This window comes from Chiroxiphia lanceolata, chromosome 3 (genome assembly GCF_009829145.1).
Source record: "Chiroxiphia lanceolata isolate bChiLan1 chromosome 3, bChiLan1.pri, whole genome shotgun sequence".
Taxonomy (NCBI): domain Eukaryota; kingdom Metazoa; phylum Chordata; class Aves; order Passeriformes; family Pipridae; genus Chiroxiphia; species Chiroxiphia lanceolata.
The window spans coordinates 33,214,828-33,231,989 of NC_045639.1; the positions used below are offsets into that span (position 1 = coordinate 33,214,828).

At 38.3% G+C, this 17,162-nt stretch overlaps 1 protein-coding gene across 1 annotated transcript; it reads right to left on the reverse strand.

Moving 5' to 3' along the window:
- Window positions 1-991: 991 nt before the first annotated feature.
- Window positions 992-16,900, reverse strand: YIPF4 (Yip1 domain family member 4). Its single transcript, XM_032683537.1, has 6 exons — window positions 16,668-16,900; window positions 13,238-13,391; window positions 10,081-10,252; window positions 7,889-7,966; window positions 5,981-6,094; window positions 992-3,629 (listed from the first exon to the last, which is right to left on the reverse strand). The coding sequence occupies exons 1-6, from the start codon at window positions 16,750-16,752 to the stop codon at window positions 3,492-3,494; spliced, it is 741 nt and encodes a 246-aa protein (XP_032539428.1). The 5' UTR covers window positions 16,753-16,900; the 3' UTR covers window positions 992-3,491.
- Window positions 16,901-17,162: the final 262 nt, after the last annotated feature.

The following is a 17,162-nucleotide window of genomic DNA, read 5'->3' on the forward strand; positions in this document are numbered from 1 at the left end:
ACGCCACGGCTCCCTCCCGGAATGCGCTCGGCCCGCGGGAAGGGTGTCCCTGGCCCCGGGTCATTGCACCTGTGACGGCATTTTACTTTGAAGCAGTGCTTCAAAAATGACCCAAGTTTAATAAACCTTTTGTATTTTGTTAAGATTTTCCCTTTTCACCCACTAGAATGCCAGTGCAGTTCGTATAACTCAGCCCACCTGGATGCGTTACTTTTTATCTCCCATAGGAATTATTTTATTTAAGTGACATGTTATACTAAAATATTTCAAAATGGTTTTAGGCTACTGATTTTCGTAAATATATTTTTTAAATATAATTAAATTTCCTACAGAATATTTTTATTAGAAGGACTCAAACTAGCAGAGGCTGCTGTAGCAGGAAAATGATTTAAGAAATACAATGTGTAAAGAAAAACTAAAAGAACACAACCAAACCCACAAGTATGTGTGCCACCCAGGCTAATCAAAATTGTCCTGGGAGTAAAATAAGCAGCTCTTAAGCCTGCTTCACTACTTCAAGTAAAGCACTAGGGGTAGTGATAACATTCACAGCAGATCTCGAGCTGTATGTTGTCTCCTCATCATAACAACTGGTTTCACACACTTTTCAAGTAAGCGTAACTTTTCTGATACACAGCAGAGTAGGTCTGATGGGTAGAAGAGGAAAAAAGATATGTACATGTTTAGCTGCTCTGTAGAGATCATCCAAAAAGCACATCTAAGGTGTGACACCCATGTCTCCACCTCAGAAGGAGGTATTGCATCTTAGAAAGGCAACTTTTTTGCTAGATGAATATGCTCTAAGTTTCCAGTTTTGACAGATTGAAACAGTATATATATTACCACAAAACTTCTTCATAGCCTCAAAGCCATTGATGCTATATACATCAATATTTATCAGTGACAGGTATGGGATTAGAGATGTGTCTTAATTAATCAATATTAATTATTCAGTATTAATTCAGCAAATATAAATGAGCTTCATACATTCTGTAAACAAGTTTAATTCAAAATTTTTATAAAATACATCTTGTATTTACACACATACCTCATCTAAAAATATGAGTTTGTTGAATGCAAAGTTATTACAAACTATCAGAACCATTTGAGAGTTGTTTGTACATATTTCTTGCACAGCATATGCAAAAGGTGACCCTAGAGACATTAAGATTAAAAGGTGCAAATTTGCAATTGTGTACAAAATATGTACTATGTTAAGTGCATATCTACATTGCATATTACACATGTGCCAAGTCTGTGGAAAGGAACAGTTAAAACTGCACCTATAAATTTCACAGAAAATTAATGTAGAGGAAATTGAGATACTCAGAGATTCAACAGAACATTCTTGCATCCTTTCAATATTCATAGTCATTTCAGATGCACGGGATCCATTACGGACACCTCACAAACAACTCTGCAAAGAGGAACTAAGCTTAAAGCTCTCTGGAAGCCCAGTAACCTAAATATGTCCTCGCCCTTCACCTTGTGGGGATGGTAGTTAAACATGTATTTACAGGGTCTGGGTGGAGTTTCATAATACTACTTGCATATTCCTGTTAAAAAAGCAAGATAAGTAATGAAAAAAACAAGGTAAGACCAGATTATCACGCAAGATTCCAAAGCTAATATGCTTTTTTTAAAATACACCATAATTTGCTTTTTCTTTTTTTTTTTCAGAATGTGATATGAATGCTCTTAAAATACTTGTAGGTAAGAACTAAGTTGCTGGTATAAATTGGTTCAGTATGACTCTGCAGTAATTCTACCAGAACTTCTGCAGAAGTCATAACCAGGTGGAAAGTCCATTGCTCTACAAGTTTTTCTCCTTTTATATATTACAAGCTCAAGTATTACACTACAATTTATGTCCAGCATTAACTTCAAGTAGTTCCATTTAATACCAACACAAGCATCAGCCAGGAAAGCAGACTGAATAAGCAAAAGGTCTGTGGGAGAGTTGGAATTTAATTATATATTTTGCATCAGTAATGACTGGTAAAAATAAGTTACCAAGATGGCAAGTTCCACAGTCTAAAAAGCTGAAAAGCTACAGTTCTGACATGGAAATATGTCCATCAGGGGCCAAAGACAGCCCTTGCAATTACCTTGTCATGGCTGATTTTTATTTGCAGCATTAAAAAAAAAAGGGGGGGGGGAAACGCTTTTTTTTCTGTTACCAAAAAAAAAAATAAATTAAGAAACTTAAGATCTATTTGTCGATACCAAATACTGAAGATTGCAAATGCCTAAGTTAGTACCATGCAAAGTGAACTTCAGTGGACTTCCCTTGTGAAGAAATCTTACCATAAGGACTATTACATAAGCAATCAACACGGTACACGGGAAATATTTAACATGTCATCACATTATTACATAATCCTTGGAGAGTCAAAATTAGCAAACCTGTAACTGTTACTAAGGCTGTAACTCTCCCTTGTTTAGTGGAGGGAGAATCTGGCCTTCCAAATCTTTATTTCTCTTTACAAGGGATCAATATTATTGGTGAGGAAAAAAATAGATGTGTGTTAAATACCGTGCTATTAAAAGCAAAACAGAGCAAGATGTTGTAAAACATAGTTAGGGAAGCATTATTTTTATTTTGTCATCATAAAATAACATTGTTTAAAGATCACACAAATTTGATAGATCATCTTTTTTCTCCAACACTAAGCCAGCACTAGAGTTGAGAAAGGTGTTCACCCATTTCTCTGTAAATTTATACTTTTAAGTAAAATAATTTGATTCTCTAAATATGCATTTTAATTAATTATGCCACACTGTAAATATCTTGCTCCTTTGGTCAGAGATAGTAAATGAAGACTTCAAATACTTGTATCTTCAATTTTTAAAAATCCAATATACATCCTTAACCAAGGAGTATTTACGGTACACACAACAATAGATACAAAATACACAGTATATACATGTTTTGAAAACAAATTGGAATTTATAAAAACTCAACAGCCAAATCAAAGTAATTGAGGCACTAAATTAAAAGTAGTATCTTCTTGTCTTGATTATACAGACTATTCTGTGAACAATCAGGACTGTTTCATAAATATATATTATCTACAGAATTTGCTGTGCCAAAAAAAGCCAGCTGTGTTTAAGCTCAAAAGAAAAATTGCACTTTGAGATTGTTACAGTTAACTTCTCATTTTTTCTTCTTGAACATAGTAATATGGTCCCAGTGCTTTTGGCACAGGTATTGAGTTGTGGTTTTGCTACGCGTTATTATAAAACACAAGGTTCTTTTATTTTGTTCATTAAAATCTGAAGAGTCTTAAACAAACCTAGAACTTTGATACAAATCTATATAGCTACAATTGCTTCATTAAATAATATACACAAATATGCTCTTCGATCTTAAAACATCTTGACAACGGGATACAAAACAGTCACTTGTATTATCTCCAGCCTCCTCAACCTTACACGTTATCAGTCTGCAAGTGACTAAAATATGGTTTCTGGCCCCATCTTACACTAGATCACACCCCAGTGTACAAGGACAGAAAATAAATGTATAATAAAAAGATAGGATAAATTAGAAGGGGTTTCTTGGTCTTGAATTCTTCTCCAACTAGTAATGATGCAGCACTGTATGCAGCCCAAAAGACTCCAAACAGCTGAAAAAGAAGATGAACAGTCTTAGCTGACACCACGAGAAAGTCTCTCCAAATACCATGAAAAAAATCAGTTCTTCTCTCAACACAATTAAAAAGAAACTCTCCAAAAAAGAGTTTGGGGGGAAAAATACACACACACAAATACGAAGTCTATACTACACATTTTCATTGAAGTTTAGAGAAACAGAGCATGCTGTTTTCACTTGAGACAGTTTTACTGCAGTGAGTAGCTAAGGATCTACAGTAAGTTTTCTCTGTGTAAGACATATAGATACCACAAAGCAAGCTGTAAGCTGTAATCTTACATACACCAATAATTTGAAACCTCACTGGATTAAATTTCTTTCTACCTTGACTGTCCTCAACTATTACCCCATGCACACCTTCAAGCAAAATAGTTACTATACTTTACATTTCCTCCTATAACATACACCAGAGAGTTAAAACTAATATTTTTTATTTCAGGATTAATTTGGCTCATAAATTTTTCTTTAGTTATGGTGCCCCCACCTCAAGATAACTGAACCTCATATTCCTATTCCTTTCAGGTGCAGTGAGAAGCCTGCCAAAATACAACCTTTATCAGAGACTATATTGCTTACTAAATTGAGGGAGAACCAGCTTAAAAGACTGGTAGAAAGTAATATCACTTACAAATATCCACTAAGTTATATGAAGTCAGCATGCATGCTTTTAAAGAAAAAAGTCTTGAAGTCAGAGAACTTGACTCAAACCTCAAACTAACAAGATTAGAGCAAAAAGAAATCTGATATTATTATCCTCTAGCAGCACCCTGCATATTAACAAAGAAGGAAAAATACTTAAAACTGAGTGGTATGCAAAACCACTATACTCTTCTGCAAAATACAAGACCCACAATGGCAGACAGAACAGGACCCCAGCAAAGAACTCTTCCACAGTTCTGTCAGAGGAGCTGAAGCCCTTCAGGGATCATGTGGCCCATTTAACAATCAGTGTAAAAAACCCAAACCAAAACAAAAAAAAAACCAACAAAAAACCCCTAACCCACCACCACCAAATTGCATGTCATTGCATACTTCTGGTTTTGCTGCCTTACCCGAGGCTGCAGAGATGGACAAGAAGGACAATCAAGATCATGACTGAACTCCCTAAGATACATTAGGAAAATTGCAGCAATTAAATCAATTGAGGTGCAGTGATTGCAACTGGAAAAGAAATGGCTGGAATTTCCCTATTTCACTGTAAGTTCCCCAACTTCAGGGCTGTGAAATTTTTCCCCAAGCACACAGCCATAAGAAGTAGTACTTGTCACAGCTTAAGTAGTTTTGGCCATATGGGGCTTGTAATGCATTTTCATACTTATGGTGCAAAGGCAAGAATCTCAGGCTGGTTTGCCCTGATGTTAACGTAAGACTGGTAATAGTAATCAAGTAACAGAGGTTTCATTAACATATATTTATTTTCAAGTTATATATTAGTTAATTGGTAAGTTAACGATTTACTTTCTGACTATCATTTAACAGTAATTGCAAGTTACCAAATCACAAATACAGCAATTTTTTTACTTATCACACACTTTAGTTATACTTCCATTATACTGTTTACCAGCAAGTTAGAAGGACAGAAATAATCAAATCAACAGAACAACTCCCCCAAAAGCCCACAGCTTAGCTTATAACAGAATTTTCCCAGTTAACCTTTCCAGAAGTTCATCAATAACTTCAAAGATTCCCCAAAAGGGCTTTCAGAAGTATTGGAAGTGTTCAAGAACATTATGTAGTTCTATCAGGGAACGTTGCTGGTTTCATAAAAGGTGTCCAGCAGCAGGTGGTATCAGGCAGGTTATTCTTGTGCCTTACATTCCACAACTGTAAATCAGAACAATACTTACCTTCTCTGCAAAGGGTATTGAGAGCTTTGTACAGCTATACTATGGGAAGGTCTCAGAACAATGACTAATGTCATATTCATGCTAGAGCAACTAAAAATAAACTGGATGTTGGGGGAAGGGATAGAACAGCTTATTTTCAGGTTCTTCATTCTGAGGTTTAATTATGCATCCTCTTGTCAAAATGAGAATCCTATTTTTTTTTAATGCAACTATTGGGGCATAGCAAAATACTTAAATATAAGCTAGCTTAGTAACAACAGGTGTTGTTATAGCAACAGCACTGTATATCCCCAAGCACTCAGGAGCATTTAAGACAAAATTCACTTTCCACCATTAAACAAAAGGATCACAGAGCTTACATTGTAGTTCTAAAAATTCTGACACATCGTTATGTTTTCCTGAACATATTAATACTTGAAGTGTTAGGAAAGTGACTTAAAATTAACCAAACAATTCTCAATAGATGATATGAACTTACTTTTATTAGGGTAGAAACAACTTCGAATGATCCAACCACCAAAAGTACAGGTGCTATGACAATGAGGGGAAGTAGGGAATATCCTATTACACCAAGAACTTGGCCATAAGCAACCTGAAATTTTCAAGCACATATAAATAAGCTTTACAGTACTCAATCTTTGCCACCAAATGCAATTTGATCTTGTTATAACACTGTGAATAACGATAATAATGTCTTAGGTATTCATGAAATTTCAGCTAATGGAAGCTTGCTAGTGTGAAAATTGTTTCTGTATGCTACCTCCTAGAATTAAAAGTACCTTGTCCTTTTTTTGCTGTTGTTTTTAGACACTGTAAATGATCACTTTCAAAGGAAGTATTACACAGGTTAAATACGTAAATCCATCCACCCCTCATATTTTCATGTTCTGCCTTAAGTGGTTCTCAACTGTCACTCTCCAAGGAGTGTACATATGATACCTAGGAGCACAGAACTGCAACAGAGCTCTCAGTTTGTCACAAGCAGCAACGACATAATTTTCTGTATTAACATACTCATATCCGTTATATATATAAATAAATACATAAAGTACATGAATGCTCTTGGTGCCAGTGGAAGACCTAGACCTTGATCCCTCTAAGAGACAGAATTCTTCTGATTTCCAGCTGAAATTTATTATGACTATCTTGAACAGAGTTGTTTAAAGTATTTCCATAACTACTTTTAGCTTCAGAATGAAGTGTCTGATTTCCCCCTAACAGAGTTTGAAATGTTCCTGGGCCCAGCTATGCTTCTTGGATTTAACAGGAAAAATAGTGGTATCTTGCAAGCACTCTCTTGTTGACAATGATCGCTCACAGTGAACTCTGCAGACCTATACCTTCTCCCCAGTTTATACATTCTGATAATTTCACACTGTGAGCCACAAAACAGATTGATTTAATGGGCATCTAGATCGTGTTGATATGCAGAAATACAATGCAATCACATTTATACAAGCTTTCACGTTCACATGAGAAGACTCTAGCATTTATGATTAAAAGGAAAATCTAAAAAATTTAAAAGGAGTAACATGGTAAGTCTGCAACACTAGTGCATCATTAATGAAAGATGCATAGTAAAAATATAAAATTCAATCATCGCTGAATATTTAGTTCTTCACGACACAGTTCAATGCATTTTATTCTGTAGATACATTTTAAGAAAGTCTACACTCCTGACTGTTCCACTGTAGCTGTCTGTGGGCTTTGCTCCAAGTCATTTTTTGTTGTTTACACCTGAATCGATTAGTGACTCAATCTGTAAACAACTTAAGCAGCTATTCCAACTCTGCTGATGCAAGCAGCTGGAGGAAGGAATTCAGGCCCAAACTTCAACTGGCTTTGCAGTTGAGGAATATGCATTGGCTTTCATCCTTTAGTGGGTCTGAACCGCATCAGGCTAAGGATGAAAACAAACACTGGTAGGTGCTTTACCCACAAGGCCATCATACAACTGCTGTTAGCCCCCACTAAAAAAAAAAAAAAATTAAAATAAATAAAGGATGGTGCATGAGCAGTGCAAAGGAGGAGAAAGGGCCACATTTAGGCCAGTGCCCAAAAAATTGAAAGCACTTGCCCCTCCAGTTCTGGATTACAGAAGCTGTTAGAATTTCTGGGACGCACAGTACAAACTTCCAGGTTGTTTATCACTTCCAAGGATACCATCCATTGCACAGAAAGATTAGCTGACCATCTCTCTATTTTAGATTTTATTTTGGAGGCCAAGAACCTGAAATGTTGACTTTACACTTACCAACTGCATCCATCCTTAGCTGGCTACAAGGTCCAAAGCCAAGCACTAAGAAAACTCAACTACTGCTGAAAAATGTAACCAAGAGGCTTTACATTACCTCTCTCTACATCCTTTTTGCATACAGGTACTTACTTCTCCTCCAAGAACTCTGGCCAGTAAAAAAATTGTCAAGGATCCAAATATCCAAATAGTTATAATCCAAGAAACAACCTTAAGAGATAAAGAACAATTCATTTATATGAATAATTTTCATTGTCAGAAAGGAAAACTCATTTCCGTTAATCACTTTCACTGCAATCAAGGATTTTATTATGCAAAACTGAATTCTGAATTGCAGCAAGAATAGTTTTAGTTAGTAGCACAATGCAATTTGCAAATAAAATTAAGAGGTTACATTTACAGAATCACATTTATGGTAAATTTGGTGTACATGAAATGTACATGCAATGTGTTTTTTAAGTATTGCAATAGGAATAGGAAGTTTAGCTAAAAGTACCCTGTCTTCACATCCCACCTATTACAATGTGTGCTCAGACCAATTTTAAAGTCAGCCCAACCAATACAAGGAGTTGGAATTCTCCTTCTTGTACCCTTAAAGATGCCACTTCATTCTTTATTCAAAGAAGACAAAGGACTGCAGTTCTCAGTGGAACTTGATGATGATCATAACTTAATAAAGAGCCCTAGACTCCTGGGACCAAACCTGTCATTATTTTTTTTGCTTCTTTCATAGTTCTGCTCTTAAGCTAAAGAAGAAATCTTAAAATCATTCTCTGGCTTCAAAGTAACTTAGCTATTTTTGGAGTTGAGTCACTGGGAGGACTAGAAATGAAGCTCTCCTTTTTGAAATGCCTTTATAGAAGGAAACAACAGTATCAGTACAGTCTCCGTATTTCCAGTACTCAGTTAAGTCAGTACTCAATTCAATACTTTGCTTAACTAAAAATTCCAGATTTCCAGAAGAATGATATAGGGGAAAAGAGATAAAAATCACAGCATCACTTAAGAAAACCTAAATAATGACTTTATGCTATTTGTGAAAATAGCACATGGTCTCCTTTCATTTGCTGCTTTCCTCCACTGTCTAAAAGACAAGGATTGGAATAAAGTCTTAGATCAGGAGAGTTCATCTCTCTCCAGGTTTACAGCTCACTGTTCAGTTCACCCAGTCTAGCTGTTGTCAGTCATCCTGTTGCTAGCTGCTAGCTTTCCCTCCTCACTCACATATGGCACTCTTGCATCCCTATGGTAAATCCACTGCTCGTAAGAAACATTAGACCTAGTGTTCCTGTACAGGGGGTACACCAACTGCAGGAGGCAGTTTATCTGTCATGGGGTCAAGGAATGGTCTTTATTTTGCTGAGGAGACAGGTAAGCACCCAGAAGACTTGAGTAATACAGTGGTTTAGTCTACTCACTTAAAGCCTCATAGGGACAAGATACTAAGGGTGCATTCTTAGTCAGCATTTGGTACACCAGACAGAAGCCAGAGGTCCCAAAGGGAATTTTATTCCACCATTCACACAAATCCTTTTATAAGCACTTTCTGCTCACTTACATATGGCTTATTGCTATATTTCATTGTATTCAAAACAACTGTAACCACATATATAAAGATTTCCAAAGCAGGATCACCTAGGCTTACATTCAAATTGTTAATATAATTGATAACACTTCTTTATTTTAATCTAAACATAAAGAAAAAAGGTAACAGTGTTTATGGAGGCCAATTAAATATGCGCAATGCCTCTGAATATCTATTCACCCTGGAGTTCAAAAGGAATTATGGAAAAAGTCTATTGACCAGAGGAAAGTTATTTGATTCTAACTGTGTAGGGAAGACAAAACAGCAAATGGCAGTAATAAAGATTAAATATAGCAGATAACAGCAGTGATATAGTATGAATTAATCAGGCAGCTTTATTTGTCAGGGAATTAACATTGATGGCATCCAAACAAATGCTTTTCAGTAACATTTTTTAGCAATAACAAGCAAGTTAACAAAAGGTCACAATTAAAATTGAAAGATTCACAAATATGAATATAAACCCATTAGTTTCAATCTGGTTCCTCTAGAAACCACATCTTTCCTTTGTTTTACTGTATAAAAACAAACCTGACATTTCAGCATGATTAACTTATCTGTGGGCTATTTAATAAATTTCTTACTGCTGTCTTTCTACATATTGAGAAACAGCATTTGAAATGCCCTGCATTAGTATGTGAAAAAAAGGCTTTCTACCTACGTAAGAATGCAAATTACTTAGTAATCACATCCCCAGATTTAGCTTAGATTTCTTTTTAGGCAGAAAACTTACACCTACCTTAAACTGTCCATATAATGAAATCATTGAGAAGAAGAGGACAACTGCCAGAGGACCCCAAAAGTCTGGATTGTCTCTCACTACCTGCCTATTGAACCCAAGAGATGGCATAGGCATCAACACACATCGAATTTTGTAGTAAATATCCTTCAGATCAATGTCAAGTTCTTCCCTGAAATTGTAAAGCAAGAGAGCATTATTAAACACCACAGTAATGGAATAGAGCATAAAAAAATCAGTGCGGGGCATATAGTAGGTTTAGAGAGCAAGTCTCCTGCCACCAACAAGGCTTCCTGAAGGAACAGTTTGTCTACAATAAAGCAACACCATATCTTCATCCCACATTCAGTAACTGGTGTGACAGCTAGATTTATTTAATTACTCAAAAATAAATTACATGACTGAGAATAGAAAACGTACACAACATACCCAGGCCAGGTTGGATGGGGCTCTGAGCAACATGGTCTAGTGGAAGCTGTCCCTGCCCGTGGCAGAGGGTTTGGAGCTAGATGAGGTCCCTTCCAACCTGAACCATTCATGATTCTAATATCCTAACAGATTGCATTAAGAGAGCAGGTCTGTTTTTCTGACATACAAGAACACAACACACTCGTACCATTGTAACTTAAAAGTCAAAGACGTACATACACCAAAGTAGAATGTCTGTGTATTCCTATGCCAAGCAATTTGCCATGAGCACACTTACTGTGGAAACATTTTATTTCAAATTCTACAAGAAAGAATACCATCATATTCACTAATCTTACAGCACTCCAAATACATCAGGTAAAAACAATTTTTTAAAATAAAATGGAGTTTAACTTCCTTCACTAACAGCAGTTTACAGCAGACCAGTTTATGCCAATTGTTTAATTTCTGGCTTGATTTCAATATGGGTAAAAATAAATAAAAGCCACTTAAACTATCAGTAAAATCTATCAACAGATCTTGCCCTTCTCTCATTGCCTTCTCTGCTTCCTGCTACATGCTCTCTGCAAGCAACTACAAATTGATCAGAAGCTGTATTCTGCCCAGGAGACTCTTAACTGGTTGATCTTGCCCTGATTATCCTAGCATCACAGGAAGGAATCAGACTTTCCAAGTAAGGGGTAATCCACTTCCTTATGTGCTGAACCTCTGTCATGACTGAGGAGTTCTGAATGCAAGACACTTTTAGAAGACATCCTGCTCTCCAGCAGATATCCTGCTCTACATTTAAGAGTACAGTGAAGAATCATATCCTAAGTTAGGTTGGACTTGATGATCTCAGAGGTCTTTTCCAACCTAGTTGATGCTGTAATTCTGTGAAGTCCATTTATGAAGGTTTTGTATAAGGCTTTGATTTTTGGGTTTTTTTCCCTCGGAAAAGTTGAAGTGAGAAATAAGTGAAAAGACATGATTCATCACAATTTGTCTTTTTAAAAGAAAAAATTTTTAAAAGAAAAAATAGTGCTCACTGAGTCTCTCAAGGCAATTTTTGGACTTCTACTACTGAAGCTACTTCAGAACTGGTATTACTACGTAAAAAACATTTTTCTCCCTGAATCTAAGGAGTAGACTAAAAGCACCTATTTTCCTCCATTCATCTAAAAAGGATGTAGAATTCCCATACTTTACTCTGAAGACTGTGTAACAAAAACATTTGCTGTCTAGAAATAATTCTTTGTCATTGTCTAGGTCTTCTGACAGTTTCTTATGTGAATGAACTGTCTTTTCCATGAAGCTGATATCTACCTCACCTAAGAAGGCAGCTGTAAGAGGAAACAAGTGTCTGGAAATAGGCTGTCCAATGAGAAAGTAAAAAAAAAAAATATCTCATTTTATTGAACAAAACATTTGCACTGTAGCACCACACGGGTGAACGAACTTTCCTTAGCTGGCTCTTGTTCTTTCAATCCTTAGTAGGATTTAGATCGGAAGACTTCATTATGGCCCATGTTCTGTGAGTAATCAAAACTGCATAAACCTGCATAAAAACTGCTTCATGAAAGTCAGATTAAGGTCTTCTCTTTTAGGATTATCATATTCATCCTGTTTGCCAGAAACTGATCATTTCCCTGTTGTGTTCTCCTCACTTACAGCAATCAGCAGCTTAGAACACCTAGCTGTCTTTGAATCATAAACTTGGGGTTTGTGGTGCAAAAAGTTACACAAAAAACAGAATTCATATGTTGTCACCTCAATACACCAGTCTGTTTCTTAATTAAAAGCTAGAAGTCTACAAAACAGACTTATTCACACAAGCAGCTATTTCCCCACACTTCAAACTAAAGTACTTCTCAAGTAGCAGTGTCGTTATTAAGCTCTCCAGACACCCTTTCTCTCCCAAACTCTCATCTGAGTCCTCCAGAGTACTCTCTGTCTCACTTCAATTTTGTAAAGCATCATTATCTTTAATTCACACAGAAAAACGCTGAGACACTGAGAATGAAGTTGCTTAGGTGCAGAACAAGGACTAAGACCTAGGCTGCCTGACTGTGCAGTGTAGTAATCTTAAGATACAAACTTCCTTCAGCCAATCACACGTCTGTGTACAGAACAAGGGATGCAGAGATTTTCAGTTTCAAGGACACTATTGTCTTTCAACACTAGCATCCTTTTAATCTAGCTTTACAATAAAAGACAGCATCAAAGATTATAAAGTTTGTGCTACCTTGGTTCTAGCATCCCTACTATAATACCTTTGATTCAGAATGCTTTTGTTTCAGAGTAACTGACAGAATTGCCTTAGATTTACTTAAGAGAAATCTTTCCCCAGGATTGTCTTAGCCTTTGATTCTTTGACAGTATTAAGAAACTTGCAACAAGAGTACAAAAAAATAGAAAGAATACAATCTCATTTTTTTTAAACCATTACAGGATCAACAGATAAAGGCAGAAGACCCACAAAAGCTTTATACTTATAGAGATTAATAAAATTTGACTTTACTTCCTCCTTCCTTCCTCCCTGACAGTGAATAACAAGCCTCTCTCATTACACTAAACACATAATGAGAAACAATGTTTTCATTCTTGCACCAGAAAACACTCATCAGTCAATTCTGTCACACAGAATTCTAATTACAGCAAAAGGCTGTGGGACAACGAGAGGCTACAAGTTGATTGTTTTTCCTACAGAGCTAATAAAGATAGATACCCCAAAATAATTACAACATACAGGAGTGGCTTGTTATCTTCTGGGTCATCATCTTCCACTTCCAGAAGCCAGCCATACCCTCTCTGTCTTAGGAATGTAGTCGCAGTAGATTCTTTGATGAATTCTCCTCCAAGATTTAACTTAACATCTGGAGTTGTTATGGAGCCACTGAGATCTTGGACAAAAAGGGAGAGAAATATAGATCTTTTTATGTCTTGCCAAAAGCCATTTGATTTCAAAAGTGCTGGAAGATAAACAATACACATACAAAGCTACATGTGTTGGTCATCACCATGAAATATTCAAAGTTACAGAATAAAATTATACTTTAACAGATACATAATTGGAAAGCATACTTGTGGTTTTAATGCAATAGTACCACTGTTGGGTTAGGTCTAAAATTACCAGGCTTTAGCTTTTAGATGGGAATCTTGTTTTATGACACCGTGTTATGGTATGACAGAAAGGCTTCCACTTGTGCTGTATCATTAAGTGTTTAAAGGCACAAAAGGAAGTAACTAATAGTCTCAACATGCTGTAAACTGGATTATTTTTTCTGACATATTCTACCTCCTTCAGAGCATACTTTTGCATAGTGGCACTGTTTCAGCCAAAAGAACTCTCTGTTCCTATGTGAAATTTTTCATAAAAGGAATATATCTGAAGATGTCTTCATTTGTAGCATGCCTTTAATATAGCTGAAAATGTTAGAGAAAGAATATTGTCAGAGATTCTTAGGCTCCAGCCAAAAAGAAATACAAGGAGTTCTCTTCAATATACTATGATCTTGCTCTGCTACAGTAGTAAACAAAACAAAGAGCAATTTATCTATGTTCTGGCTGTGTCAAAATCACCAATAAATAATAATTTTGTTTGCTCGTTTTATTCAGTTATAAACAGATGAAACGTACAAAATAGTATCAGAAAATAAATGAAATTACTTGAAGAAAGAAAAAAATACATAAGAGGGGAATAATTATTCCTTTAGGAAACCATGGATTTCCATTATCTGCTAAGAATGAAAAACACAAACAGAAACATGCTAATTTTTTGTACAAAGCTTATTACAAATATAACGAGAGACAGAAACTCTCTTCTCATCCAACAACTTTTCACCTCACCACAGAAAATCTTTTTTTGCCTTTCCATTGTTGTGTGTTTTTCACACATAAAAGTGCCTCGGCACAAATTTCCCAAAACACCCAGCTATATAGCAAGTACTTCTGAAACATGTACTCACAGAGGTAAGTCAGGCCATAGTCGCAGATTACATTTGTGACATCGTCTTTAAAAATGCAACACAGTTTTATAGAAACAAAATTTGTATAGTGACAGAATCTCGCACAACATGTCTCAGCCAGCATGTCTTAAGTGTTCACTGATCACTCACTATCTCAATTAATTAATCAGAATTCTCCTTCCCAAATCAGCTTGCTAGGCCACTCAAGCTTAAATTTAAGCTTCTCCACAAATGGTTTTCAATCATTTCATAATCATGAGAGTTCTCACCAGACTCAAGCAAAACCTTTCTCTGCTGTTTACAGAGGGAGGAAAAAAAAAGTCTTAATGGCTGGGCATTAAGGTAGAGAAAGCCTCAGAAGTTTTCCTCTTGTCACTAGGACCCTTTGTCATTTAAAAATATTTGTTTCTGCTACAATACAACACTTTCTGCAAGGAGACATTCTTGCTCTCTGCATAAATGCAGCTGTCAAACAAAGGAAACACAACATCCAAGCAGCCATTTATTTCTCCTTTCTCAGGGACAGCTAACAATCCATCCTGAGGAAGGAAAACTCCAACACTAATCTTATTTATCAAGACTCTTTTTAGCAGTCAATGATCAGTGGATACTTGCAAGTACACTTTTGAATTGTGAAACCTATTAACATGATCTTAAGTCTATTTTGCAAGACATGAAGCTGCAGTAACAGACGGGAACTGGACACTGAAAAATCTTCCGAGAACTGAGGGCTCTGATGCTTCCTAGTGAGACTCTGGGTGCCTTCACTCCTGCTGTCTCAGGCTCAAGACCATAGAAGCAAAACCCAAGTCTCTCAGCTGCCTCATTTCAATCACACATTGTGAAAAAACAGTCTTCAAAACAGTCCTGGCTCTTAATTTTTAAAAAACAGTACAAGAGGTAAAACCACAAACAGTCTGTTCTTCATACTGTATCTGTCCACTTAATTGAGAACACCTCTCCACCATTCTTTCTGACAGCTCCTACCTCTCATGGAAATAAAATGGGGAGAAAGAACAGCTTATATTTTTATTTTTTTCATATGGATCAAGATTTAGGAAACATAAAAATTGGAGTGCAACGTGCTATACTTTAGTTTTGTAATATCAAGCTCTTTATGTCTTGTCTTCCTTTGCTACAGTAGGTATGGGCAGCACACAGGACTACACTTGAACGGGCAGGAGATTACACCTTGCTTGTGTTCATAAGGAACACAGAGCCAAGTCAAATTCAACACAACCTACCAGAAAGGTGGCCATACTGGACTGGGTTCAGCATTGCCCAACAAATACTTCCAAGGGGAAAGCAAAGGTACATGGATGCTTTTTCAGGCCAAGGTGAAGAAGAAGAAAAACCAAACCAAACAAAGCAGCAACAAAAAACCCAATGGCCACGACTGTAACTGTCGATTTGTGTTTGTTTTCAGAAGGACTGGGAAATGCAGCAAAGAACAGTAATTATTCCACTTCAGCAATTCTTCTCCAGGGTGGGACACATGAGTAAGGATTTACATGATTCCCTAGTCACAATTGTATGAGTAACTAAATACATACATAGAAGCAGAATGCTTGTTGTTTAAATGGGGAGAGCCCAAGAGATCACTCTCCACCAAACTAAGTTTGCCCGCTGTTGACTCCCATATGTTCAATTTTGATGTACATGGCATCCTGGTGCACCACTGCTATTTGTGCAGCAGTTCGGCAGCGGGCCACGCTTCACCCCCTAAATTACACACAGGGCTTCTTTTTCTCCCTTATGACGGTGCTGAAACGAGACACGACGCAAACACCTCGGCACAGCATTAGAGCAAACGTGAACACAGGACACAATCTTCGACAGACACCGAAGTGATTTTCCAGCAACGCGGGAGAGCGGGAGGAGCGCTCAGTGACAGCGCTGGGGACAGCCTCGGCCCCGGCTCTCGGAGAACGGGACACACGGGGCGCCCAGGCCGCCTGTGCCACGCTGGTGCTACCGTGACGCGGAGCACACGACAGCGGGTCGCACCCGCCGCAGCGGACCGAGGGCAGCGGCCACCTCGGCCACCCCGCTCCGCCTCCAGCCACGACACCAACCCAGGAGGCGGCGGGGAGGAGGGCAGGGAAGGCTCCTCCCGCCTCGGCGGCCCGGTAGCCGCCCGCTGACGCGGGGCCCCGCCGAGCCCTTCTCTCCGGACAGCGAGCGAGGCCCGACCCGCGGCCCCGCGCTCACCTTCGGCGTCCGCCGAGGAGACGAAGGTGAAGTCCCCGCTGCTGGGCGCGTAGAGAGGCGGCTGCTGAGCGCCCGGGGGCTGCATCTCCCCGCCCTCCGCGGGGGCTGCGGGGCCGGTGAGGGCGGCGAGGGGCGAGCGGGCACCGGGGCCTGGGGCCTCCCGGGTCCCTCCTGCGGCGGCGGCGGCGGCACCGAGCCCACGGCGCAGCCGCCTCACGGGGCGACAACAAGCGGCGCCGCCCCTGCCATTGGCTGCTCGCAAGGCGCGCCCGCACTGGCCGGCGGCCCTCCAGCGCTCACTGGATCCGGCTGTCCCGGGCAGTGAGGTCACTTCCACCCCGATGTAAGGCTCCTCCTGATGGGACGATACACGGTGGCTTCCTCCCTCCCTCCTTTCCTCTTTTCCTTCCTTCCCTTCCTCTTTTCTTTTCCTTCCTTCCCGTCCTTCTTTTCCTTCCTCTTGTCCTTCCTTCCCTTCTTTCTTTTCCTTCCTTC

What these genes read in the sequence shown, in the direction of transcription:
- YIPF4 (XM_032683537.1), bottom strand. Translation starts at nt 16,752, where the DNA reads ATGCAGCCCCCGGGCGCTCAGCAGCCGCCTCTCTACGCGCCCAGCAGC. An exon ending in CTCCTCGGCGGACGCCGAAG is followed by an intron (nt 13,392 to 16,667) that starts GTGAGCGCGGGG and finishes TTTTTGTCCAAG; the next exon opens with ATCTCAGTGGCTCCATAACA. An exon ending in CATTATATGGACAGTTTAAG is followed by an intron (nt 7,967 to 10,080) that starts GTAGGTGTAAGT and finishes TTATCTCTTAAG; the next exon opens with GTTGTTTCTTGGATTATAAC.